We start from the raw sequence: 27,995 nt of genomic DNA on the forward strand, positions 1-27,995 counted from the left end.
TGTTCCATGAGCACTTGACAAGAAAGTGTATTCTGTTTTTGGATGGAATGTCATATAAATTTTAATTAAGTCCATCTTGTTTAATGTATTATTTAAAAGCTTGTGTTTCCTTGTTTATTTTCATTTTGGCTGATCTGTCCATTGGTGGAAGTGGGGTGTTAAATTCCCCTACTATGATTGTGTTGCTGTCAATTTCCCCTTTTATGGCTGTTAGTATTTGCCTTATGTATTGAGGTGCTCCTATGTTGGGTGCATAAATATTTACAATTGTTGTATCTTCTTCTTGGATTGATCCCTTGATCATTATGTAGTGTCCTTCTTTGTCTCTTGTAATAGTCTTTGTGTTAAAGTCTATTTTGTCTTATATGAGAATTGCTACTCCAGCCTTCTTTTGATTTCCATTTGCATGGAATATCTTTTTCTATCCCCTCACTTTGAAGTGGGACTCTTGTAGACAGCATATATACGTGTCTTGTTTCTGTATCCATTCAACCAGTCTTTGTCTCTTGGTTGGAGCATTTAATCCAGTTACATTTAAGGTAATTATCGAAATGTATGTTCCTATTACCATTTTCTTAATTGTTTGGGTTTGTTATTGTAGGTCTTTTTCTTCTCTTATGTTTCCTGCCTAGAGAAGTGCCTTTAGCATTTGTTGTAGAGCTGGTGTGGTGGTGCTGAATTTTCTTAGCTTTTGCTTGTCTGTAAAGGTTTTAATTTCTCCATCCAATCTAAATGAGATCCTTGCTGGGTAGAGTAATCTTGGTTGTAGGTTTTTCTGCTTCATCACTTTAAATATGTCCTGTCCCTTCCTTCTGGCTTGCAGAGTTTCTGCTGAAAGATCAGCTGTTAACCTTATGGGGATTCCCATAAGGTTAAGGTTATTTGTTGTTTTTCCCTTGCTGCTTTTAATGTTTTCTTTGTATTTAATTTTTGATAGTTGATTAATATGTGACTTGGTGTGTTTCTCCTTGGATGTATCCTGTATGGCACTCTCTGTGCTTCCTGGACTTGATTAACTATTTCCTTTCCCATATTAGGGAAGTTTTCAACTATAATCTCTTCAGATATTTTCTCAGTCCCTTTCTTTTTCTCTTCTTCTTCTGGGACCCCTATAATTTGATTGTTGATGTGTTTAATGTTATCCCAGAGGTCTCTGAGACTGTCCTCAATTCTTTTCATTCATTTTTCTTTATTCTGCTCTGCAGTAGTTATTTCCACTATTTTATCTTCCAGGTCACTTATCCGTTCTTCTGCCTCAGTTATTCTGCTATTGATCCCTTCTAGAGAATTTTTAATTTCATTTATTGTGCTGTTCATCACTGTTTTCTTTGCTCTTTCATTCTTCTAAGTCCTTGTTAAACATTTCTTGTAGTTTCTCCATTCTATTTCCAAGATTTTGGATCATCTTTACTATCATTATTCTGAATTCTTTTTCAGGTAGACTGACTATTTTCTCTTCACATGTTTGGTGTGGTGGGTTTTTACCTTGCTTCTTCATCTGCTGTGTGTTTCTCTGTCTTCTCATTTTGCTTAACTTACTGTGGTTGGGGTCTCTTTTTCCAGGCTGCAGCTTCGTAGTTCCCGTTGTTTTTGGTGTCTGTCCCCAGTGGCTAAAGTTGGTTCAGTGGGTTGTATAGGCTTCCTGGTGGAGGGGACTGGTGCCTGTGTTCTGGTGGATGAGGCTGGATCTTGTCTTTCTGGTGGGCAGGTCCACGTCTGGTGGTGTGTTTTGGGGTGTCTGTGGCCTTATTATGATTTTAGGCAGCCTCTCTGCTAATGGATGGGGTTATGTTCCTGTCTTGCTAGATGTTTGGCATAGGCTGTCCAGCACTGTAGCTTGCTGGTCATTGAGTGGAGCTGAGTCATAGCATTGAGAGAGAGGTTTCTGGGAGCTTTTTGCCATTTGATAATTACGTGCAGCTGGGAGGTCTCTGGTGGACCAGTGTCCTGAACTTGGCTCTTCCCTGACGCCTGGCTGGAGCACCAAGAGCTTGTCATCAACATGGCTCAGAATAAAAATGAGAAAAAAAAAGAAAGAAAGAAAGGAGAAGATAAAATGAAGTAAAATAAAATAAAAAATTATTTAAAAAAATTTTTTAAATAATAAATAAAAGAAAGAAAGAAGAGAGCAACCAAACCAAAAAAGAAATCCACCAATGATAACAAGTGCTGAAAACTATACTAAAACCAAAACAAAACAAAAAGCAGAACCCTAGGACAAATGGTAAAAGCAAAGCTATACAGACAAAATCACATACAGAAGCATACACATACACACTCACAAAAAGAGAAAAAGGGAAAAAATATATATATCGTTGCTCCCAAAGTCCACCTCCTCACTTTGGGATGATTCGTTGTCTATTCAGGTATTCCACAGATGCAGGGTACATGAAGTTGATTGTGGAGATTTAATCTGCTGCTCCTGAGGCTGCTGGGAGAGATTTCCCTTTCTCTTCTTTGTTTGCACAGCTCCTGGGGTTCAGCTTTGGATTTGGAACCACCTCTGCATGTAGGTCGTCTGAGGGCGTCTGTTCTTCGGTCAGACAGGATGAGGTTAAAGGAGCAGCTCATTAGGGAGCTCTGGCTTACTCAGGTCGGGGAGAGGGAGGGGTACGAATGCAGGGCGGCAGAGGCCGGCGTGACGTTGCACCAGCCTGAGGTGCGCCGTGTGTCTCCCGGGGGAGTTGTCTCTGGATCACTGGACCCTGGCAGTGGCGGGTTGCACAGGCTCCCGGGAAGGGAGGTGTGGATAGTGACCTGTGCTCGCACACAGGTTTCTTGGTGGCAGCAGCAGCAGCCTTAGTGTCTCATGCCTGTCTCTGGGGTCCGAGCTGATCGCCACAGCTCTCACCCATCTCTGGAGCTCTTTAAGCGGCGCTCATAATCCCCTCTCCTCACGCACCAGGGAACAGAGAGGCAAGAAAGTCTCTTGTCTCTTTGGCAGCTCCAGGTTTTTCCCTGGACTCCCTCCCAGCTAGCTGTGGCGCACTAGCCCCCTTCAGGCTGTGTTCACGCCACCAACCCCAGTCCTCCCCCTGCGCTCCGACCGAAGCCCGAGCCTCAGCTCCCAGGCCCGACCCGTCCCGGCGGGTGAGCAGACAAGCCTCTCGAACTGGTGAGTGCTGGTCGGCACCGATCCTCTGTGTGGAAATCTCTCCGCTTTGCCCTCCGCACCCCTGTTGCTGTGCTCTACTCCGTGGCTCGGAAGCTCCCCCGCTCCGCCACCTGCAGTCTCCACCCGCGAAGGGGCTTCTAGTATGTGGAAACCTTTCCTCCTTCATAGCTCCCTCCCACTGGTGCAGGTCCCGTCCCTATTCTTTTGTCTCTGTTTTTTCTTTTTCCTTTTGTCCTACCCAGGTACGTGGGGAGTTTCTTGCCTTTTGATTGGTCTTCGGTCTTCTGCCAACGTTCAGTAGGTGTTCTGTAGGAGTTGTTCCACATGTAGATGTATTTTTGATGTATTTGTGGGCAGGAAGGTGATCGCCATGTCTTACTCTTCTGGCATTTTGAAGCCCCTCTACATTCTTTTTTTATATTCTTTCCCATTATGGTTTATCATAGGATATTGAATATAGTTCTCTGCACTATACAGTAGCACCTTGTGGTTTATCATTCTGTATATAATAGCTTCCATTTGCTAACCCTGACCTCCCACTCCATCCCTCCCCCAACCTCCTCCCTCTTGGCAACCACAAGTCTGTTCTCTCTGTGAGTCTGTTTCTGTTTCGTAGATAGGTTAATTTGTGTGATATTTTAGATTCCACATATAAGTGATATCATATGGTATTTGTCTTCTGTTTCTGACTTACTTCACTTAGTATGATAATCTCTAAGTCCATCCATGTTGCTGCAAGTGGCATTATTTCATTCTTTTTTATATTCCATATATGTACCACATTTTCTTTATCCATTCATCTGTTGATGGACACTTAGTTTGTTTCCATGTCTTGGCTATTGTGAATAGTGCTGCTATGAACATGGGGGGGTGCATGTATCTTTTTGAATTAGAGATTTGTCTGGATATATGCCAAGGAGTGGGATTGCTGGATCATATGGTAATTCTATTTTTAGTTTTCTGAGGAACTTCCGTACTGTTTTCCATAGTGGCTGTACCAACTTAAATTCCCACCAACAGTGTAGGAGGGTTCCCTTTTCTCCACACCCTTTCCAGCATTTGTTATTTGTAGAGTTTTTAATGATGGCCATTCTGACCAGTGTAAGGTGGTACCTCATTGTAGTTTTGATCTGCATTTCTCTAATAATTAGCAATTTTGAGCATCTTTTCATGGGCCTACTGGCCCTTTGTGTGTCTTCTTTGGAGAAATGGCTATTTAGGTCTTCTGCCCATTTTTCGATAGGTTTCTTTGTTTTTTTGTTGTTGTTGTATGAGCTGTTTGTATATTTTGGAAATTAATCCCTTGTTGGTCACATCATTTGCAAATATTTTCTCCCATTCTGTAGGTTGTCTTTTCATTTTGTTTATGAGTTTCTTTACTGTGCAGAAGCTTGTAAGTTTTGATTAGGTCTCATTTGTTTATTTTTGCTTTTATTTCTATCATTTTGAGAGACTGGCCTAAGAAAACACTGGTGTGATTTACATCAGAGAATGTTTTGCCTATGCTCTCTTCTAGGGGTTTTATGGCATCATGTCTTATGTTTAAGTCTTTAAGCCATTTTGAATTTATTTTTATGTATGGTGTGAGGGTGTGTTCTAACATCATTGATTTATATGTGGCTGTCCAACTTTTCCAACACCATTTGCTGAAGACACATTCTTTTTCCCATTGTATGTTCTTGCCCCCATTGTTGAAGATTAATTGTCCATAGGTGTGTGGGATTATTTCTGGGCTTTCTATTCTGTTCTATTGGTCCATATGTCTGTTTTTGTGCCAGTACCATGCTGTTTTGATTACTGTAGCTTTGTGGTATTGTCTGAAGTCTAAGAGGGTTATGCCTCCTGCTTTGTTGTTTTTCTTCAGGATTGCTTTGGCAATTCTGAGTCTTTTATGTTTCCATATAAATTTTAGGATTATTTGTTCTATTTCATTGAAAAATATCATGGGTAATTTGACAGGGATTACATTAAATCTGTAGATTGCTTTGGGTAGTATGGCCATTTCAACAATATTCTTCCAATCCAAGAGCATGGGATAGCTTTCAATTTCTTTGAATCATCTTCAATTTCCTTTATTAATGTTTCATAATTCTTAGTGTTTAAGTCTTTCACCTCCTTGGTCAGGTTTATTCCTAAGTATTTCATTTTGGGGGGGTGCAATTTTAAAAGGTATTATTCTTTTACATTCCCTTGCTGATATTTCATGGTTAATGTAAAGAATTGCTTTTGTATGTTAATCTTGTATCCTGCTACCTTGCTGAATTCATTGATCCATTCTAGTAGTTTTTTTGTGGAGTCTTTAGGGTTTTCTATATATAGTATCATATCATCTGCATATAATGACAATTTTACTTCTTCCCTTCTGACTTGGATAGCTTTTCTTTCTTTTTCTTGTGTGATTGTTGTGGCTAGGACTTCCAATACTATGTTGAATAGAAGAAGTGAGAGGGGGCATCCTTGTCTTGTTCCAGATTGTAGCAGGAAGGCTTTCAGCTTTTCGCCTTGGAGTATTATATTGGCTGTGGGTTTGTCATTGATAGCTTTTATTATGTTGAGATATGTTCCCTCTATACCCATTTTGATGAGTTTTTTTATGATGAATGGATGTTGAATTTTGTCAAATGCATTTTCTGCATCTGTTGAGTTGATCATGTGTTTTGTTGTTGTTGTTGTTGTTGTGCTGGGCCTTAGTTGCGGCACGTGGGTTCCTTAGTTGCAGCTAGCTGGCTTCTTAGTTGTGGCATGTGAACTCTTAGTTGTGGCATGTGAACTCTTAGTTGTGGCATACATGTGGGATCTAGTTCCCTGACCAGGGATTAAACCTGGGCCCCCTGGGCTTGATTGGGAGCACAGAGTCTTAACCACTGTGCCACCTGGGAAGTCAAGATCATGTGGTTTTTACCTTTTCTTTTGTTGATATGGTGTATCACATTGATTGATTTGTGTATGTATTACCATCCTTGTGAGCTTGGGATGAATCCCACTTGGTCGTGGTGTATTGTTATCTTTTTTATGTGTTGTTGGATTCAGTTTGCTAATATGTTGTTGAGAATTTTTGCATCTATATTTATCAGAGATATTGGCATGTGATTTTCCTTTTTTAGTAGTGTCATTGTCTAGTTTTGGTATCAGGGTGATGGTGGCTTCATAGAATGTCTTTGGGAGTGCTCCTTCCTCTTCAATCTCTTGGAAGAGTTTGAGAAGGATTGGTATAAGTTCTTCTTTGAATGTTTGGTAGAATTTGCCTGTGAAGCCATCTGCTCCTGGACTTTTGTTTGTAGGGAGTTTTTTGATTACATATTCTATTTCACTTCTAGTGATTGGTCTGTTCAAGTTGATAGGGGGTACGCAGATGCAGAGGCTGGTGCCAGGTTCTGGGGTTCTCGGTAGTGGTGATGGCTCACGCACACCCCTGGAGCATGCAGTGGGAGCAGAGGTGGCTTGTGACCTCTCCTGGAGTCTGCGAGAGTATTTTTAATTTTTGAGGAACCTCCATACTGTTTTCCATAGTGGCTGCACCAATTTACATTCCTACCAACAGTGCCTAAGGGTTCTCTTTTCTCCATATCCTTGCCAACACTTATCTCGTCTTTTTGATGATAGCTATTCTAACAGGTATAATGTGATCTCTCACTGTGGTTTTGATTTGCATTTTCCTTATGATTCGTGATGCTGAGCACCTTCTCATGGACCTGTTGGCCCATCTGTATGTCTTCTTTGGAAAAATGTCTATTTAGATCCTCTGCCTGTTTTTAATTGGATTGTTTGGTTTTTTGCTGTTAAGTTGTATGAGTTTTTAAAATATGTTTTGGGTATTATTCCCTTATCATATATATATGATTTGCAAATATTTTCTTCTACTTTATAGGTTGGGTTTTCCTTGTGTTGGTTTCCTTTCCAGTGCAGAAGGTTTTTGGTTTTTATTTTGTCTCCCTTGTTGATTTTTGCTTTTCTTGCCTTTACTTTTGGTGTCGGATCAAGAAAATCATCAGCAAGACCACTGTCAAGGAGCTTACCCCCCTATGTTTTCTTCTAGGAGTTTTATGTTTGCAGGTCTTACATTCAAGTCTTTAATCCATTTTGAGTTAATTTTTGTGTATGGTGTAAGATAGTGGGTTTAGTTTCGTTCTTTTCCATGTAGCTGTCCAGTTTTCCCAACAGCATTTATTAAAGAGACTGCCCTTTCCTCATTGTATATTCTTGGCATCTTTATCAGAAATTGTCCATATATGCATGGGTTTATTTCTGGGCACTCTATTCCATCGATCTGTGTCTGTTTCTATGCCAGCGCTATACTATTTTGATTTGTTATAGCTAATATAGTTTGAAATCAGGAAGCATGACACTTCCAGCTCTGTCCTTTCTCAAGACTGCTTTGTCTATTCGGGGTCTTTTGTGGTGCCACACAAATTTTAGGATTGTGTGTTCTATTTCTGTGAAAAAAAACATTGGAATTTTGATAGTGATTTCACTGAATCTGTAGGTTGCTTTGGGTACTAGGGACATTTTAACAGTATTAATTTTTTAATTTGTAAGCACAGAATCTCTCTCCATTTATTTGTGCCTTCTTTAATTTCTCTCATCAATGCCTTTTCAGTGTACAGGTCGTTTACCTCCTTGGTTAAATTTATTCCTAGGTATTTTATTCTTTTCGATGAAATTGTAAATAGGATTGGTTTCTTAATTTCTCTGACATATTCTTGATTTCCTCAAAATATAATCCAAGTAACTTTTTTTTGGATATGTTTAGCTGATGTCATCCCTTATTAAGGTATCAGAATGTGTATGAACAACTATCAGGATTTCTGATTTTCCTATTGTACTTTTCTTTCTGGGAACAAGAAAAATCCTCTATTTTTCCTTCCAGTGAAGACATTGACACCTAGAGATATTACATGTTGTCTTAGCCTTGTGGCCAGAACCTACAGCACATGACTCTTGATAGTCAAGTGTTATCTTCACTATTAAAGACAGAATAGATATGGTGTGTAACTCATATCCTCTCTTCATATATTTCCATAGTCCTCTCTTTCAAATCAACAATGGCATCTTGGTCTACAACTCAACTATTTATTCACAGTAAAAACCAAATTAAACTAACAGGATTATCTATTCAGTAACGTACTCCTTTGACATCTGAGGGATGTTCTCTGAGAAGAATGTTACAGAAGGAGTCAGATAGAATTCAGAAAGTATCACATAACTTTCATAGAGTAAGTTTTGTGTAATGGCTCACAGTTGTTAAGAACAGGTGCCTAAATCAGGTGTTGGCTAGGTCAACTGAACTTAATTTGCATTAAGTATTGCACAGAAAAAAATATGGAAATTCAGCCTTGTCTATCAAAATTGGCTTTTTTCATTATCAGATTTTGACACATCTACTAGTTTTTCTTTTACATAAGCAACTGCAAAATATGTTACCTTGATGATGAGGTTCTCCTAAATAGACTTAACATGAAGGAAAATAAAATTTGCTAATGTTTTATATTAATTTCCAATTAGCTATTTCTATCTGTTAGGTGTTTCACACAACTGTAGTAAAATCTGATGCTCATAATACAGCTGTTAGTCGTTGCTTGTGAATTGATTACAACTTGAAAAGACGTTGGATTGCCAGAGTTCTGGGACATAATTTATTACTTTTTATGTATGAGGGGAGTAACTAGGAACACTATATTACCTCATTTTAATGCTCATGGATAACGTGTAGGGTTGTCATGTCCTATTTAACTATCGTGAAACCTGGGTCAAAGAGATCAGGTAACTTGTCTTAGGTCACATAGCTAGTAAATGTTAGTGCTTAATTCAGTCCCAAGGCTGTTTATCACCAAAGAACTTTTTACCCCGAAAGCACCCCGACCCTCACCACTAGGTTCCATTATACCGTAGTGACTTTCAAAGACTTTTGGACATGACCCACAGAAAGAGTTACGCTTTACATCACGATCCAGTGCCTACATCCGTGTACCTACATAATAGAAACAAAATCTTCACAAATAGTTCATTTATTGACTGTGATACCATGACGTACTCTGACACTTTCTATTCTATCCTATTTTCAAAAAAATGGTAGTTGTGACCCACTCAATTGATAAAATGACCAATTCCTAGGTCTCTATCTGTATTTTGAAAGCTCCTGATCTAAATGCCTTTAGACATCTTCCAGTCTACCATCCAATTATAAAAAGTATATGTGTTGAATTTTACTAATGAATCAAAACTGTATGGATCAGTTACTAGAGGTCATCTTAGTAATATATTCCAAATTTTTTCTCTTCTCTGGTCCTTGAATACACTAATCAGATCCTTATCTTCAGAAAAGCTGCTGATATAAAGCACAATGCCTTATCACTAAAAAATCAAATACAACACAATCTAAGAAGGTGTATGTAAGCAGGAGGAAATACGTTAGAGCCACCTCAATCTATGTATGTTGGTCTATGATATCAAGAGCATTGAGTTTTGTTTCCAAGATTAATGTCTTTTTGTGAAAACACTTGAGAGTATCAAATACCACCAGGGTACCAAGAATTTGAGTCCAGCTCAAAGGCGTTATTGTGTTCAAGCCTATTTCCTCCAGCCTCTCTCTCCTATCTACCCTCTGTCCCTTGCTCTAGTTTCATCTCCCTGTCCATGAGGTCCACGCTGTACAACCAAGGATTGCAGAGATGAAGGCTGACAGGTACTGGAATTGATCTCTTCCCTGACCCTTCCTCTACTTCACCCCATGTGGCCTAATCTTCACTATACATTTTTTAAAGATACTTGCAAAGTGTAATATAGTTTCAGTGCACATGTATATACATTAATGTAAATAACCATTCTGGCCAAGAAAGGACTTTCAGTACTCTCAGACAAGCAAATGACTCTGGTATATAATTATACTTTTGTATGTATGAAAAAATTTTTTTCAATGAGCACCTAATTCCTAGAGCTCCACTGAAATGTTTTAGTTTAGTTTAAACCAACTAATACTTTCTAACAAGTGTGAGTCTTTCTCTGAACATCTACTGAAATACCAACATGGAGGACCAGTTTTACAAATGTCCTTAAATTGAACACAAATATCTTTTGCATGGATAAACTACTAAGAGCAATAGAAACTACAGCAAAATTATTTCACTAATTCAATATTTTATTTGGTGTCAAGGCATATTAAATTTTTGAGTTAAGTCATTTCATTAGTGAAACAAACCGTCTAGAAAATATTATCCATTGTGCCACTAGAATGGAAGAGGAGTTAAGTCTCATTTATTGAAGCATTTACTTTTTTATATCCACTTAGGTATAAAACTTTTGTTAAGAAAGATAACACTTTTTATTGCATTATATAATTTCATATTTTACAGGAGTCAATAATGCAAATTCATAAGCATAAATATACATGATGCAACCATTAAAAGATTTAAAACTGGAAACTAGAATTTTAACAGGCAAAATACTTAAAAATACTTAATATGGCTTTTAAGAAAAGTAACTGTTGAGAAATGATTTGTTATTGCCCCATTCTAGTCATTTCTCATCAAGTGAACATAAAATTATGATCTCTTTAAAATGGTACTTGTTATCTAAGCCAATGTTGCATACATGTAGTATGCAATGATTCAGGCTTTCTTAAATATACATATGTACATATATATAGATATACAGTACACAGACAGTTGTTTTAATACCCCTGAACATCTTGAGTAAAACTATTATGACTTTTCTATTATAAAACTACTTGAAAAGTGGGTATAACTTCTTGGTATTGCAGTTCAATCCTACAGAACTGAAAAAAAAAACCCTAAATGTTGATTATAAATACACTTTACAAAAAACTGAATAGTGGTCCTGCACTCATACTTTATATTGCAGTGAAAACATGTGATTCATTTAAAGGTATTTACATCTTGTTGTCCTTGGTTTCTGTGTGAAATATACAGAAGAATGAGAATATTGTAGGCAGGCCTATTTGTTAGGTTTTTCTACTTGTTCATTTTTGTGTAAGTTTCAAATCTTCTTTTGAATTGTTTATTTCTATTTGCCTTGTATTACTGCTGCTGCTGCTTCTTTTGGTGTTCTGGGAACACTGGGTGACTTTACTTCTAGGAACAGGAAGAAAAGATTTAACTCTTGAAACACCCAACTCAGTCTTTGATTTACTGTTGCTGCATTCGGTCGCTTGATGGCTGCTGAGAGGACTGACCTCCTGTAAGAAAGGCAAACAAAATAGCTTGTCAATTTGACATTGTTCCCAACTTCTGTGATCAGTCCTAACTTCCTCCTCTCTGTCCCTGAACACGCAGGTAGGAGTTTCTCTCTTAAGTTCTCATGAAAAAATGAACAAAAGACAATGGAGGGGAGAAGCTGAATGCTTAATGTCTTATAGACCCACTGGCTGATTTTCATTAGGTCCTTTGTGGTATCACAAAAGTGCTAGACACAGGAGTCAGTGAATCGAGTGCCAGAATCTGGGGTCTCCTCACCAGCTGGAGCTGTATGAAGTCCTAGGCCTGAGGAAATCAAACTGGACTACTCCAACCATCTTTAAGCAGTTCTACAATTCAACTCTTTCACCTTGAGCACGTCACTTAATTTTTCTGCCTTTAGATCTAATTGGACTATTACTCAACACATATTTTGAATGTTTACAAGACAAACACTGTTCTAGGTGCTCGGCTTACAGTAGAGAACGCAAAAGAGCACCATCCTTGCTCTGATGCAGCTTCTGCTGTAGTGAATTAAAGTTCCTGCGTAGCAATTCTCTATGACGAAGGAGCTCAAGATCTTCCATTCTTGGAAACTGCATGCTCTTGTCTTCCTAGTGTTTCAGAACTCTTCTGGACCTGGTCTAGGTCTCTCATTTTGCCCCCGAGGAACCAGAGCTGGATAGGTGAGAGTGATGATGCTGGGATAAGACCTTTTACTCATGCTGTTTTCCCTGATCTTGAGTTCACTTGGGTAGGCTTACTTCATGTTTGCCAGGTGGCAGAACTGAACTCAAGTGAGTATGGGCTATGACAGGTGAAGAGGAAAGGGTTCCATGGGAAGAAGGAAGGGTGAAGATGGGTATGTTGTTGAAATAGTAAATTACATGTAAAAATAAGTTATGTGACGTTTAAGGACATATTTGGAAAGAAATGGGGTGGAAAATAAGGAGGATGAGAGATCAGAGGTATGTGTTGGAGAGTGGGTCTAAGCCCTGGCTGCACATGAGAATCACCAAGGAGCTTTTAAAAACCCCAACGTCCAGGTTGTACCTTGGACCAATTACATCAGAACCTCTAGGGCACGTGGTCCAGGTACCGGGGACTGGAAAAAAAAAAAATCCTCAAGTGGATTTCATTATGCCACCAGAATGAAAACTTCTGCTTTAGGGGGTTTAATTTGCACCTTAATGAGAAGAAAACATTTATTAGTATCTACTCTCCTGATGATTTAAATCTGTATTTTTAAATCTGTATTTATGTAAATTGTTTAAGAAGGCTGGCTGACATGCTACCTGATTAAATAGGCCCCTCTCTGGCCGCATAGGAGAAAGTGATTTCAACTAACACAGACAGCTCTTACTTCCTGATAGTAGAAGAGACTGGGCATCTAACCAAGAAATGCTCGCTGAGTTTCTCACAGTAGAAGAGGTATGAGCCTGTGAAGCTCTCAGGAGGCTGGCAAATGCCAAATGAGTATACTTCACCCTCTGCTGGCAGGTTCTGAGAAGAACATCTAGCCACGGGGAACAGTCCTCACAATGCGTTCAGTGGGCAAAGCAAGAGGGGGCAGCTGTCCTCCTAATACCCGCATCAAACCGCACATTTGAAAAACTCTATGGTTCTTTCTGAAGAGCCCAGAAAGTATAAAATGATCCATTTTTTAAAAAGGTCCCTTTTAAAACAAAGCTTAGCCTCCCTTCAGTACTAATTTTTCTGGACAGTACCTCATTGTAGCAACCCAATATGGTCCTGGGACAGAGAAAAAGAGGTACAAAACTGTCTTCATTATCCAACAGCTGCCACTCACTACCAGTCAACCTTTTTATATAGGAAAGTGACTGGGCCCTGTGGACAAAGAGTGCCTCATCGCACCCCTTCCCACTGGCTGCTGCGCAAGGAATCCTGAAGAGGGGTCCTGGAGGCCCAAGAAAGGTGTTCTGAACCCCAGCTCCTGAACAAATATGTTCCAGCCAGAATTCTCCACAGGGACCCCAGGTCACCTCCTTAGTCATCCTCCCTTACCTGCTCTCCAAACTATGCTTTTGCTGTGCTTCTAAACTGTTCCCAATTGGGGGAAAAAAGCAAATACTATACAGAGTAAGCCAGACAGGTCATGCTCTTCTTCACAGATCATCATGTTATGTATTTTTTATACAAGAACTCAACCTTGTTAATATTCCCCGCAACACACACAGCTTCCGCGTAACTAATCAGGACTGAAACCTAACGAAGCCGTGAGGGGGCAGGGGCAGGGGAGCCCAGGGCTGTCTGGTGATCAAAGGAGGGTTAATAATGTAATTCTGCTTTCTGCACTCCCCCCCACAACAGGTCTGTGTCAGCTGCCATGCGAGCGGATGAGAACAGGATGTGAACCACAATCGACATGGCTTGGTGAGCTTACAAAATATGCATCCTCATAAAATCACTACCGGATAAGAAGTAGTTTTATTGTTTCTATTCACCCAGGAGTACCATGCTGGGCCATCTCAACTCTTGGCATTTATTAACCAATCGTATAAGTTATTTCAAGAGGTTGAGGAACTCTATTGGAATCCTGGCTCTTCTATTTGACGTTCTGATTTGTTTTTAAAAGAAAGTCTCTCACTGAAACATGCATGATATGGCACGTTAAAGTAAACCAGACTGAGATTTTTTGTGTGTGTGTAGATCTTTATCATCACTCAGCACTTTGCTAAAATTAACTCTAGTTTTCGAAAATAGTGCTCAAATGAAATTCAATATCCCATTTTAAAATACAGCAATAGAAGACAGAAATCTAGTTTCGGCATAAACAAATGAAAACAAATGGAAAAGACACCCAAAATTCTGGCATCAAATAGAAGGAAAAAGAATGCTTTTCTATGTGATTCTTTCAAGCTATTATCCAAACAATTTTTCTAACCTTGATTACCTTAGAGAACACTTTTGCCTTTATCCTATTTATTTCCCAACTATGGTTTAAAAGTAACTGTGATGCACATTGAAAGATTTGTGAAGTCAAATTCCACAACAGTCCTTCTTTGTCCCATTTTGGAGGGAAAGGGGACACTTACCTTTTGTGACACTGGCATTCTTGGATTATTAACAGTTGCTGAAAATGCAGGGTGGTTTCCTGAACGATCAAACCTCCCTAACTCATCCCCGGAATCAGCAATCTGGAAGATACACAGTTTATCAAGTCACCGTGGAAAACCCACAACAGAAGTGGGATCCTTCTCTTACTGTCAGAAGCTCTACAGAACAGACCTGCAAGTCCCATAATGTTCATACGAAGACCTGAAGTCTTCATGTGAAACTAACGGCAAATGCATGAGACATAGCCTCTAAGGAAAAAGTCTTTTAAAGTCAGAAGAAGACAACCAGATGAGCCCTATTAAAAAAAAAAAAATCACTTGGCACAAAATGAAAGGATATAAAATTTGCAAGATTTTCATTGTTACCTTATTTTTCCAGAGGTTAAGTATTTTGACGCATTTGCAGCAACATTAAATAAGCTAGTCAGTTCTACTTTGGCCAGAAGCTGCACAAGTCATAACTACCTTCTTATGCTCCCTTTCAAGTAAAAGGCATTTATCAAGGAAGTTTGGTCAAATTTGCTGCAGATATCAGGTGCCAAAACAGGTTGAACTTGATGCTGTTAATGCTTCGAGATTTTGGGTCACTGATTTCCGGATTTGGATCTCAAATTTCACAGCTTGAAGACTTTGACTAAACAGATTACACAGGCCACTTATTTTTATTTGTAAGGAAAGTTGCCATTCTATCCAGAACACAAGGCTGCTGTAATGCTCTCTTACTGACTGGTGACTTATGGGCCAAAGTTAGGAATACGAAAAGGAAAAGGATGTATTGGTGTAATTTGTGGTAACGCAATGAACACTTCAGGTTTTTCAGAGAAGGTGTGCTACACAGAGCTCCCTTATTGTAGAAGGGGTATTTTGGAAGAAAGAGCTTTTCTAAGCAAGGTAAGGGATGTTCTGATTTGGAGCATTAACATGCTATTTGATAAGGAATTTCTGGCGGGGAGTGAGAGTTATGACGTGGCTCTAAGAAGTCTCTCGAATGCTGGGTGGAACCATTCAATGTCCTTCCCCAAGCGTCCTGCTTACCTTGCTTATATCAGATTCAGACTTGCTGGAGCACATGCTCTGAAGTTCCGTGACAAGGTCCGCTTCATCATCCGAACCCAGAGAGAGCCTTTGATCCAAATTCAACGCCAAAGATAGATCATTCTCTAGAGACCTAAAAAGTTTTTAACATCCTTTAAAGGCATCCATCAATGTCACGCAACAACCCACTCCCGCTGGACTTTGAAAACTCCCACTTAAAATTCTCAGTAGGGTAAAGTTTTACTACACAAAGAAATCTACTTTCACTTAAAACATTCCAGTCTTACTCCTCCCTCTTCTTCTCTGTCTCCAAAGATAAAGCTAAGACACTGTGTGCAGGGGGCAGTGTGATAATGGAGTAAATAGGAATTTACCACATATTAGCAATATGACCACAGGTCAGGTTTTCTTTTTGTCCTCAACACCTCACTCAGTTCCTGGGTTCCCTTCTCTCTAACAAATTCCTTATACCTACAACATAGAGTTATTACAAATATTATATAGGCTGTTGAATACAACAGATCTAACAGTGGACCCGGCAGAAACAAGCATGTGATGCAGATTCAATGACCCCCTCACCCCCCTTCTGTAATTCTGTGAACGAGGGCACAGGGTCCTAAATGCTACCTGCCAAGTGATTGAGCACACAATTTACTGGGCTACACTGGGGACCTATTTACAAACTACCAAGCATTTTTATTCTATGATAAATAATTCCTTATTTCAGCTTGCTTACAAGTTTGGAGGTATAATCAACAATTCCCTAGGAGCAACATAAGAAAAAAAATAAGTCATGCTAGGTTTCTGTAAATCTATCATTAAAAAAAAAAATGGGGCTTCCCTGGTGGCGCAGTGGTTGAGAGTCCGCCTGCCGATGCAGGGGACGCAGGTTTGTGCCCCGGTCCAGGAAGATCCCACATGCCGCGGAGTGGCTGGGCCCGTGAGCCATGGCCACTGAGCCTGCGCGTCCGGAGCCTGTGCTCCGCAACGGGAGAGGCCACAACGGTGAGAGGCCCGCGTACCACACAAAAAAAAAAAAGTCATCTAAAAGTCTGTTTAAAAGTTCACAAGTGCAGGATGTTACAATATCTTTGTCAAATGCATTAATAATAACTATCAAATTTGGTACAAAATGAAGCCAATGATAAAAGCAAAATAGGCTAAGAAACTTTAAGAAATTCATAGTTGCACAGACTAATCATGAGAATGTGTATTGTTTGTTATGAGTTAAATCTACAAGGGAAACTTACTTTTGTTTTGACAGAGAAGCATTCCTGTTACAATTCAGCTGTAATATAGTCTTATTTTTGATACCTGTTTAAAGAAAAAAAATGTAATCACATTTCAACAGAATGTCCCTGTGCATCTTGAACTCTGTATTTAAAAGAAACAGGCTATGGACTCTGCTGTATTTTCATATTGTTTTTGGATTAAATCCATCTCTTGAAGCCCTGTGGAAGGTCAGGGAATGACCAACAACCTCATGTATTGATATATTTATGACTAAAGACGGTACAACTCACACCACCTGAGGCTCAATTCAGGAATCCTGAACTCTGCTTTCATCAATGGACCCTATTCTAACCAGTCAAGCCCCCACATCCTTAGGGCTTTGTTCTCAAAGTACCTAAAAAGGGGTTAATACGTGCCTTTTGATGATGGTAATTTCCCTTTCTCTCCCTTTGTTTGCCTTCCATGTTACTGACTAGTTACTGACTGTAGATCTACAGCAGTTTTTGATGTCTGGGCCCCATGATATATTACAGTGTGGGTGGCCTTGGTGTGTAGAAATTTAACTTTTAATTGCTTTGCGTTTTACGGAAAACAAAATAGGAACAGTATACAAAAAGTCACAGCATTAAAACAAATACTGCATATCACACCAATGTTCTTCAAACTGCATATTTCAACCCATTTAAAAAAACAAACAATAGGAAATATCAGGTTGCACAGGTTGCAGTAAATATATAAATTTGTATCAGTTATAGACACATGCAGATGCATAGGTTTGTGTATACTGGTCAGGCTTTAAAATATATTTCTCACTATGGGTTATGGTCAAAAAAGTTTGAGAAACACTAAAACATTTTAGACTCAAAATGTCTTTCTATAATACACACTGCTTCTGAGTTAATTCTAAAATTGTACGAATGGTGCTAGCACAGATTAATCTCTAAAGAATGATTTTGAAAAGTAAGTCGAATTTGATATATCCTGATTAAAAGCAGATCATCAAAGAATCTCTGTATATTTCCTCATCCATACTTTTGTCATTGTCAGAAAGCAATGACTAGTAGGTTTCCCCTAATTACCATGTAAGTGCACAGCCTTGGGCCCTGCTCTCCAGAAGCCTGTGACCAACCCCTCAGCCTTGGTTTAGGTCAGGAAATAAAAAGGCTGTGTCTTTATTAAATTTTATGAGTTTCCACAGTGGTCTGCATGGAATGCAAAAGGGTTCTATTTTTGGTTTTTTTCTTTTTTAAACCAATGATGTCAAAAAATCAAAAATCAACCCAAACATGGTTGTAATAATTTTATATTTTATTTTATTTTTGCCGTACATGGGCCTCTCACTGTTGTGGCCTCTCCTGTTGCAGAGCACAGGCTCCGTACGCGCAGGCTCAGCAGCCGTGGTTCACGGGCCTAGCCGCTCTGCGGCATGTGGGATCTTCCCGGACCGGGGCATGAACCCGTGTCCCCTGCATCAGCAGGCGGACTCTCAACCACTGCGCCACCAGGGAAGCCCTGTTGTAATAATTTTTATATCAAATGTAATTATTAGAAAAAGTTACTATTATAAAAAAAATTAAAAACTAGAGGCATGTCCACCTTTGGTCCTTAACCAATCAGTGGTTCATGCACCTAAACACTGGCCAATGCATTTTATAAACCTCTGCGTTGAAGTCAGTGTAAACTATGGTTGCACACAATTTTATTCATCGACGTTTTCATGTTTCAAAGAATATTTGATATATCCAATAGCTGTACAACTAGTAATTATTTTAAAAATATAAATGAATTTAAAATAATTTATAAGTCAATTTTGCCTGATACAGTCTGCCAAGTTAGACTTACTTCCATAATATTGTTTTAAGTTCATATTCACTTTATGGATTTTGTCTGTCAACTCTAAAGTATTGATATATATTGACAATGCTTATTGTTCAGGAAAGCAGCTGGTCCTGAGCCCTAAAGGAATTCTAATACACTTGGAAATGATACAGTGAAGAGCCTGCACGGGTGTCCTTCTTTGAGTGCCATGCATTATTATGAGTGGCACAGACTGCAGAAAACAGCATTGGACTCGCCAGGAACGAAAACAGGGATTGCAGAACCCCCTGTTTGTAGAAGTGAATTGGAGCAGGTAACCAAGGGTTTCTGAGCCTCAGTTTTGCTCTCTGTAAATGGAGATGATAATCCTCCTCGTAGAGCCCTTCTGGATACTCTCAAGGGATCAACAGGTAAAAGGTATAATCCTTGTTACAGAAAGTCATCTGAGGGAGACTCTTTGCTCTACTGGGGGGCTAGAGTCTCATGACTTTATTCCCTGAATCAAACACTCTAACTTTAGGAAGTAAGGGCAAGCCTTTGGGATCAGAATGTATCCCATTATAAATACATAAAACTTATCTTTACAATGAGAGTTTATATTTTTTTTCAGTGACTGTCCATTCAGTCATTTAAAAAAGTGCTCACAATTTATTTTCACATACTTGGGGTAATTACAGAACTCTGGCATGTACTGATATGGTTAAAACCATATTAAATTTTTATTAAAAATCAATATAAGCTTCAATATAAAAATATAGTAATAAAAGCAACTTTTTCTGCTCTAAGAAAGATTTTAGGCATCATATTCTTTTATTTAGCTACCCCATTGCTGTCAACTTGCCATAAAATTACATAAAACAGAACATTTTGGGGTGCAAGGGGGCTCCTGAAGACCTCAATTACATGTAACAGAAATCCACAATGCATATGAGGTTGGAACATCTTTTCAAATATGATTGCCTTTAGGGAGGACATTTAAAATTTGTACAACTGATTATGCTATTATCAAAGCCAAAAGGAAGAGGTCTAATAATTTATTAGAATGTAAACTTTATGAGGGGAGGTATTTTTATCTCCTGTTTTCACTGCTCTATTTCCAGTGCTTAGAATAAAACTTGGTACACAGTATATCCCATGTATGAAAAAAATGTGTAAAGCTGACTCACTTGTAAAGACCTTAAACTGGTATCAAATACGTCTATAACACATACTTCTAAAAATTTAAGGTTGGCTTAGGAATGCATATTGGCATATTTCTTTCCTTTTATGTGTCAATTTGTATTACATAAATATAATTGTGTGCATCCCAAGAAAATCAAATTAATAAAAAGCAGATGACCATTAACATGGTAAAGATTTAATTTCAGAATTCTAGTATGAAAGATTATTTTTTCAGGTAGGGGGCTCTCAAATATTTTTGGAGTGTAACTACCACGTGTTTTATTCCATGAAAATATGTATCTGAAATACTCAGAATTTTGCTTTGTTGAATGCAGAGTGATAAAAATAAAGCACGTTTGCATTCAGAAACCACCTCATGGATGCCCACATACGTGTGGGTGACATGCCTGCCCCCCTTACCTTCCTCACTCAGGTCCGGCTTGTTCCAGGTGGGTGAAGAGAACCGGCCAGACTTCTTGCGAGGACTGGTGCTCACCTTTCTCCAGGCACCACTCTCTTTCTTCTTGCTGCAACTGTTGTAACTTGAAACTATGGATAAAGGGAAACTTCCTCCTTTGAAATCAGCTGTATGCTGGTCTAGCTCTGAAATAGCATAAACCATGTTTTGTCAAAAGGACAGAAGCAATAATGCAGTTTCAGAGTCGAGTAAAAGCCAACATTTCCAATACTTAAAGAAATAGCCTCTTCAAAATCACAGGCTTGTAATACCCAAGCAGGCGTTTTGTCAACCAGCAAACTTTACTTTGAAGTCTGGTATTTAAACATGAGCCAGTAATGAAAAAATAGGGAGTTCTAAAGCTGTGTTGTGCAACATCCGTTACATGGAGATAATTTCTCTCATTACAAAGCGAGAAAATAGGGCGCCCTAAAAACAAATTCAAGCAAGCATTACGTAAGAGTGTGAATTTCCTCTCCTCCCAGCATGAACCCACATACCTGCTCTCTGGAGGGGACAGCCATGCAGAACAGCTTTATTAAGCAAGATGCTGAGAGCAGCTCTAACCACAGCCTGCTGTCCCTGGCTAGGGTTTTTAGTTGTTTGCCCAAGGCTGGGTTGTCTTTTCACAGAGGCTCTTGACAATATTGCTTCTTGAACTCTGGGTGCAATGACAGCATTCCACAGCTTAGACATCCACCTTCCGAGAGAGGAGTGGGTTTCACAGTTAGGACCAAACCTCTCAGGAATCACACACAACTCTACGGGGAACAGGTTGGAAGACTGTGCAACAAAACCTAAGTGTTTCTACGGACAGGCTACCTTTCCCAGGTCATTTTGGAATACGTGAAATTATCCAACACCAAAGTAGTTTGAATTTGCCTTAAAAATACAATGTATTTCAAATGAAACTGCTAACATGTCTCTCACATTTTTCTTTATAAGATCCTGGAGAGCTGGAGTGTTGAATGCACAAATAAAATTAAATATATGGAAAGGGAAAAAATACATGGAAAACTTTATAGACTAAAGAAGTCTGGAAAAAGATTTCCTGAAAGTCTGTCTAAATAGCTTAAACTTATTTGCCATTTTCCTTAATAAGATGCATATATTGTATTTTAGTATTTCTGCAATTGGGATACATTTTATGATCCCTGGCAAATTAAATCTGCCTGCCCCAAGGCAGGGGCTCAGCGTCTGCACGTGGTGGGTTAGCCCTGTAGAGAGGGGATGGGATGAACCAGCCACGGCCTCAGGTGGACTCTGCATTAATAGCTGTAGCTGCTGCGGGACTTCAGCCCAAACGTGGAGCACTTAGTGCCAATCAAACTCCTTCAAAAAAGATTACACTTTGTTGCAGCATTAAAAAACAGTTAATACAGTTAAAGGCTGTAGACAAAACTCCATCTCCCAGAATAGGAAAGTTTTCAAAGTTATTAGATACTGACATAAGCCTTTCAAGACCCTTAAAACTATTTACTCAGTATCAAGCATCTATTGTCAGCTGTTCTGTTAGTGTCTAGTGACACGTAATTCAGGGGGAAAAAAAGTACACAGGAAAAAAAAGTACTCCTAAAGGTGCTGAAGGGGTAAAGATGATATAACCCTTGGCTAAAACAATATATAATTTTTTTAAAAAGGCAGCTCCTTAATATGGCTGTTGGGAGCTAACTCTCCGTGGCATTTCTGTACCTCTTGTGTCAGCTGTTGCTCTGGATTATCTTTTCAAGGCTGTTTTACTATCGTAAACCGACTTGGAAAAACAGAGACAGTATCTCCTTCTGGAGCAGAGGGCAGATTTGTTTCCTGACGATAATGAAAGTTATATGTCCTTCCTGGGCAGATTTGCCAGCATCCCCGTTAGAAAACTGGGTGATTCCCAAGCTCACAGTTCCACAGCTTTGATGCAAAGCCAGCATCCACCTGGGCCAGTATGCATCACCCCATAGGGCCTGAGGAGGTGGGGAAACCAATGCAAATACGAAGCCTAGGCTGTGGCTGTGCTCTGAGTGATGCAGTGCTGGGTCAGAAGCCACATCCTGAATGTGGCAGGCTAACCTGTCAGCTTGCAGATAAGGTAACAATCTCAGAGCCTCTAGCTCTTGACAATGACCATGCAGCAGACAGGAAAGGCCAAAAGTGGTTCCTAAGAATCCTGGGGCTCTGGATGTTTAAAAAAAAAAAAAAAAAAGGCTTAAATTTACTCATGATACTGATAAACAAAGGGGTAATTAAATGAATAAGTGTATTTCTGCTTTTTAACAAGAAATTGCTGTATACTTTTTAATATAGCACTTCTTGTGTTCCCTCAATTAGCTGTTATTAAACTGATAGCTTGTCTTACAATAGAGAAGACATATTATCTGCATACCCCGCTTTCCAAAATAGATTTCTGTCCAGGATGCCAGAAAGTACAGAATCAAATCTAACAGCGAATCACAGAACCCTTACTAAGTAAGCTGGAATGGTGACAAGTTTTTTCCTCCTTTCAATTTCCTTCTAATTTTCTATTTCATTAACCTTACTGTATATATGTCTGTTTTCATAAGCTGCTCTAAAACACAGTAAGTACATAAGTCTCATTAATAAAAGAGGAAGCCTTTCAATTCATCAACAGAATGTAAGTGGGTTTTTTGGGGGGGTGGGGTAGGGGGATGGTTACAGGATACTTGACCTAATGTCTCATGTGGGCCTTCCCCCAGGAGACACTGCCCAGCAAGTCGCACACGAGTCTGATGAAAGTTTTGTAAACAGGGAAATTGGGATCTATCCAGTCTTAGCAAAATAGTTTCCTTAGGAAGTACCCACCACATGAGTCACGGTCGTCCTCTGACAGGAGCACAGGGCACTGGCTTTCCGTGTTCACAACAAGAGGTGGCACAAGGTGGCCCCTTCAGCTTTCTCACCCCCAAACATTCCCTATCAGCCAGGGCTCTACTTTAAATAGGCAAAGGATCAATGACACTTACTTCACTGTCGCTTGGGTGTGCCCTGGGATTACAGGACAAGACAGGAAATACTTTGGCCCAAGAAGTGCTTCCGGTGTGCCCAAGCGGGCCAGGCACGAGTTGAGCTGACGCCAGACAGCCAGGGCCCAGTCGACCGTCTTGCACACGGGGTCGCAGGGAGAGGGCACCTGACCCCTGAACTAGAGACAGGGAGGGGGAAGACGGGGGCTTGGTTTAGAGCAGTGCTTCTTGTCCTTTTGTTTCGAACACTCCAAAATTAAAAATATAAAAATTCAAACTGTACAACGAAACTGTAGCCAAATCTGATTTTACCTTCACTTGGGGTGGCTGGAAGAGGGCCAGGTAATAACATACTCTATGACGTGTGTTAGCACGAGATACAGATACAGATCTGCAGCTTATTACATGCAGTGAAAGGATTCAGACATGATAGTGCAGTAAGACACCTTGGATGAGGTGTCTTACTTGGATGAATTCTTAAACATCAATTCGGGAAGAAATCGTTTTTCACATGTGTATAGAATTCCTCACAAGGTCTTGCAAATAGCAGGTGTTCAAAAAAGGATTCTGAATAAATGAAATGAAAATTACATTAAATATTTTAATATTTTGGGTAAGTTATAAGATGGCATACCTGGATCTGTGGCATGTTCACCTTGTATTACTTCTAATTCCCCTAGAAGGAAGGCTCAGCTAAAATGATAACTTCATCAAAATGCTCTGACAGCATAAAGAAGTATGTTTTCAAATTTTAAAATGTGCAAATTTTAAGTAATACTGTATAACACACAGCTGAATGGGAGAATTATATCTTATAGTTGAATAGTTAATTATATCTTATAAAAGGTCCCTTTTTGGTAGTACAGAGGGGTCACAAAAGGACAAAGATTTATTTACCATGAGGAGAAATCTCTCAAATATTTAGAAGTCAGATACAGCAATTGACTCTGTATTTTATAAGAAAGCAGATTCACATAAATCTCTACTTTACCAAGGAATTATGATATTAAGACTGAGGATAATACATGAATGTTTTTATGTCCTACATGAAGGGATAGAATTTGGCCTAGAAAAAAATGAAAGAGTGGTTCAGTGATTCTAGCAGCTCCGTTAAAGTAACATCACTGTGTTACATGAGGCTTTGGGATCTGTTTATCATAGTTTCCCTTTTCTTCAAAAGAGGAACAATCATATTTCTCCCACTTTCTCTGATCCTCTTCCAGAGAGAATGAGATCATGTGCTACAATTAATAGCTGAATATTAATTTCCTACTAAATAAAGTATAACTATTTTTTATTAAATACTAGAAGCCTGGTATTGTCCAAAAAAGGTCTGCTTACTTATATCCCTGTGAGGAGCTGGAAGAAGAAATTTTGATCACGTGCCAGTGTGCTTCTAAGTGCCCCCAAGTATTTGGTTCCATCCTGCAGTTACAAGATTTCTGGCGTTTTGCAGGAGTCATTCATTCCCATTGTACTCCTACCCTGGAATCCGTTTTATTAACCTACTTGAAGTGATTCCTGATAAATGAAAGGCATTACCTCCCCTCCCCTTTCTATTCTTCACAGCACACCCCACTGGACCATTCGCAAACACAATGGAGGAAAGTGTAGAGCCTGAAGCTTGGAACTTTCCTTTCCAAATAAGTAAAATCAATCCTTTTCAAACTATGTTTACCAGAGAGCCAGAGGAGGGAAAAGGAGGTACACTTTACCAGGTAAGATGTACCTTTCAAGGAAAATTAGCATGGCCCCTGTGCAAGAAAGACACGCAAATTCGTGAAGCATTCCATGTTTGTCTCTTGGGCAAACCAGGGATTTTGATGTGTCAGTGTAGGTTCCTCCTTGATAAGAAAAGGCACCGTTCTGGTGATAATGGAGGAGGCTATGCATTTGTAGGGAGCAAGAGGTAGATGGGAAATCTCTGTACCCTCTTTTCAATTTTATTGTAAACCTAACACTGCTCTAAAAAAAAGTCTTTAAGAAAAAAAACTGGTATCTTTTGCAATTACTTAGGTGAATTTTTTGGCAATAAGATTTAAATATTAATAGTGATGAAGTTAATGGAAGTATCAATAATCTGAAAAGCTGTATACCTATGACTGTCTTTGCCTCACCTTTCTTCCTACTGGTTGAGGTCATATAATAGATGTGCTTTGGTCAAAAGAATATATTTACGACCAGGCAACTGACTTTAGCAGAGCTTGGGACAGAGGATTTCTGATTCAATTAGGAATTTCAGATATTAACGCAAATCACCACTAGCAGGCACTGTTCACTGAATTACCAAAGGCATTCCCATCCCACACTTCTCCCTCCACCCGCCTCCCATGGGCCCAACTCCACAACCGCACGTACGTTCACACACTCTAACATAACGGACACCAAATTTTGTTCAGGAACTTGGTGGAGAGCTTTGGCCTTGGGAAGGTAGTTCTAGCCAAGGTCTCTGGCGGAGAGGTGTGCATGAAACCAGTCTGGTGAATGAAACCATTCAGGGGAAATCTTCTTTCTGGGAGTTTCAGAAAAAGATTCCTTCCCCCTGATAATGAGGAGACAAAGGAAGCCGAAGTTCCCTCTCTGCACAGCATCCTGCTTCCTGCCTATGAACAAGTTTGTGTGAGGGCGTGATGCCCAAACTCCTGCAATTCCGGAGGGGGGGTCAAGAGACTCACCCAGACCTGGGACCTGACATCACAGAGGTGTGAATGGACATCATCAACACCTACTGCAAGGCATCTGGTTATGTAAGGGAAAAAAGCCTTCTGTGTGTGTGAAGCAGCTAGCAGTGGGGTGTTGTGTTACCTACAGCTTAAAATCCTGTGCTGATACAATGAAGATCCTGTCCTCCAAGTGTGGCCCAACTGTGCAGGATTAAGTGATAAAATCTTGCTAAATCGAGCTCTTTTATTTCAAGTCCACCCAGACACTCAGCTACTGGCCCAACTTATGAATATTAAATAGTGATATACTCGAGTTGGTCAGCACTGAATTAATTTTGTTATCTTGATAGAATACAGAATATTTTATTATTCTGAAAAATCACTAAAAGTGATTATTATTCTTGAAAATGTGTCAACAGATAGAGATTTCTAATTTTCTTCATGTGACTTTTTAATAGCGCACTGTAACAAATATTAAAACTAGCTTGAGGGATGGATAATGAAGGCTCCAAGGAAGCAGTAGCTTTTCCTTAAGAAGAGTGATTAAATTTCTAATCTTGTTTCCCACAGCGTTTAGAACTTGGAGAGACTCCTCGAGAATAGTTAATAAAAAAAATAAAACCTATTTGTTTTTTAAAATACTTAATATAGTCCAGAAACTGCTATGGGTTTTACATGCATTATCCTATTTAACCCTTGCATATCCCCAAATTTTACTCGCTGGAAGCCACACAGTAAGTGGTACAGCTCAAGCCTGGGTCACCTGACACTAAAGGCCCCTCTCCCAGCAATAGGCTGTGCCTGTGGTTTGTTACCTTATTCACGACTTTCCTCCTTAGGAACCTCTGCAGCAGCCCCTGCATGGGCTCGCCATCCCACCGCAGCTGTACCCAGCGGAAATGCTGCTGCACCAGCAAGTCGGAGCCCTGGAGACAGGCCTTGGCAATGGTTCCCAACAAAAAGCAGTTCTCATGAAAGTAATAACATTCGGACGTTCTGTTTCCTGAAACAAACCAAAAGCAACAGTCCAACCTCAGCAAGCCACAGTAGGGGACAAGTTCAAATAAGTGAAAGAAAGACGACCATGAAGCATAACATGTGCTCTGGGAAACAGAAAGATTAGAAGGATCTCAAAGCAGCCTGCTTCTCAGCATGGTCTCTCTACCATCTTTACCTTTTTGGAAAGTACAGGGGCTTTCAGTGCTGCGATTTTCCAGAGGTCCCAGAAAGTCCCCCAGTAACTCAGACAATGAAGATTTTTCCAAATTCTCTAAGATGATGATGATTTTCTTGTTAGCAGGAGATTGTTTCACTGGGATCAGACATGCTGTGGTCAAAAAGGAAACTCAGTGATTAAAGATTTTTACAAAAACTGGCAAAGATTTAAGTGTTAGCAAAGACGTGACACAATGGGAATGCTCTGACATTGCTGGGAGAGTACAGGATTCTGGAAAACAGTTTGGCATTACTGAATACAGTTGAAGATACACAGACACAATGATCCAACATTAGTTCCACAACAGATTCCAAATGGAATCAACTCGAATCTCTACCAACAATAGACTAGATAGTATATTCATACAATGGATATGAACGTGAACAAATTACAGCTACAAGCAACTGCATGAAGACTTGTCACAAACGATATATTAAGAAACAAATCACAAAAGGCTACACACAATACGATGCCATCATTTGAAGTTCAAACAGGGGCAACACTAACCTTATAATTTAGGGATTCATAGATAGTAAAACTATTTTTAAAAAGGAAAGAAATGATTATCACAGAAGACCCTTGTGAACAGGGGTGGGGCACATGGGCCCATTCTGGAAGCTGAGAATGTTCTATTTTGTAACCTGGTCAGTGGTTAAATGACAATTTTATTTTAAATTATTCACTGATCTGTAAAAATAGGCAGTATGTATTTTATAGATGGATATTTCAGAATACAAAATGTTAAAATCCTTAAATGATCTTTAAATTACACATATATAAAATATTCATAAAATTGTGGAGACAGGACCTCAGAGACCAGCAGGTCCCTCCTACAGGCTCTTCCTGCTGAGGTGAGGACAAGAGGTAACAGGAGCCTCATCCAGGGCCAAGGCACAGAACACAAGGATAGTCTGAGATGAAGTGAGCAAAGCTCAGTGGTTGATGTCTTGAGAGAGGGGCGGAGAGGGAATAGCAGAGACAACTCAGAAGTTCCCACCGGAGAAGAGGCCATGCAGTGAATGGAGACAGAGGGCACATGAGCAGGAAAACACTTGAGGCAGG

The 27,995-nt window shown here is 39.5% G+C and overlaps 1 protein-coding gene across 4 annotated transcripts in view; it reads right to left on the reverse strand.

Annotated features, from left to right (window-relative positions):
• Positions 1-10,262: 10,262 nt before the first annotated feature.
• CTTNBP2 (cortactin binding protein 2) overlaps positions 10,263-27,995 on the reverse strand; it is a 179,815-nt gene continuing 162,082 nt past the window's right edge. For all 4 annotated transcript variants that reach the window (XM_079932471.1, XM_079932472.1, XM_079932470.1 and 1 more), the window contains 9 exons: positions 26,892-27,044; positions 26,533-26,720; positions 23,055-23,233; positions 20,586-20,785; positions 20,049-20,231; positions 16,667-16,730; positions 15,417-15,549; positions 14,361-14,462; positions 10,263-11,306 (listed from right to left, as the gene is read on the reverse strand). In XM_079932471.1, the coding sequence (XP_079788597.1) occupies positions 11,091-11,306; positions 14,361-14,462; positions 15,417-15,549; positions 16,667-16,730; positions 20,049-20,231; positions 20,586-20,785; positions 23,055-23,233; positions 26,533-26,720; positions 26,892-27,044 (1,418 nt within the window). In that variant the 3' untranslated portion in view covers positions 10,263-11,090. The remainder of the gene's footprint in view (positions 11,307-14,360; positions 14,463-15,416; positions 15,550-16,666; positions 16,731-20,048; positions 20,232-20,585; positions 20,786-23,054; positions 23,234-26,532; positions 26,721-26,891; positions 27,045-27,995) is intronic.

The sequence above is a fragment of the Stenella coeruleoalba genome (assembly GCF_951394435.1).
Source record: "Stenella coeruleoalba genome assembly, chromosome: 9".
Classification (NCBI taxonomy): domain Eukaryota; kingdom Metazoa; phylum Chordata; class Mammalia; order Artiodactyla; family Delphinidae; genus Stenella; species Stenella coeruleoalba.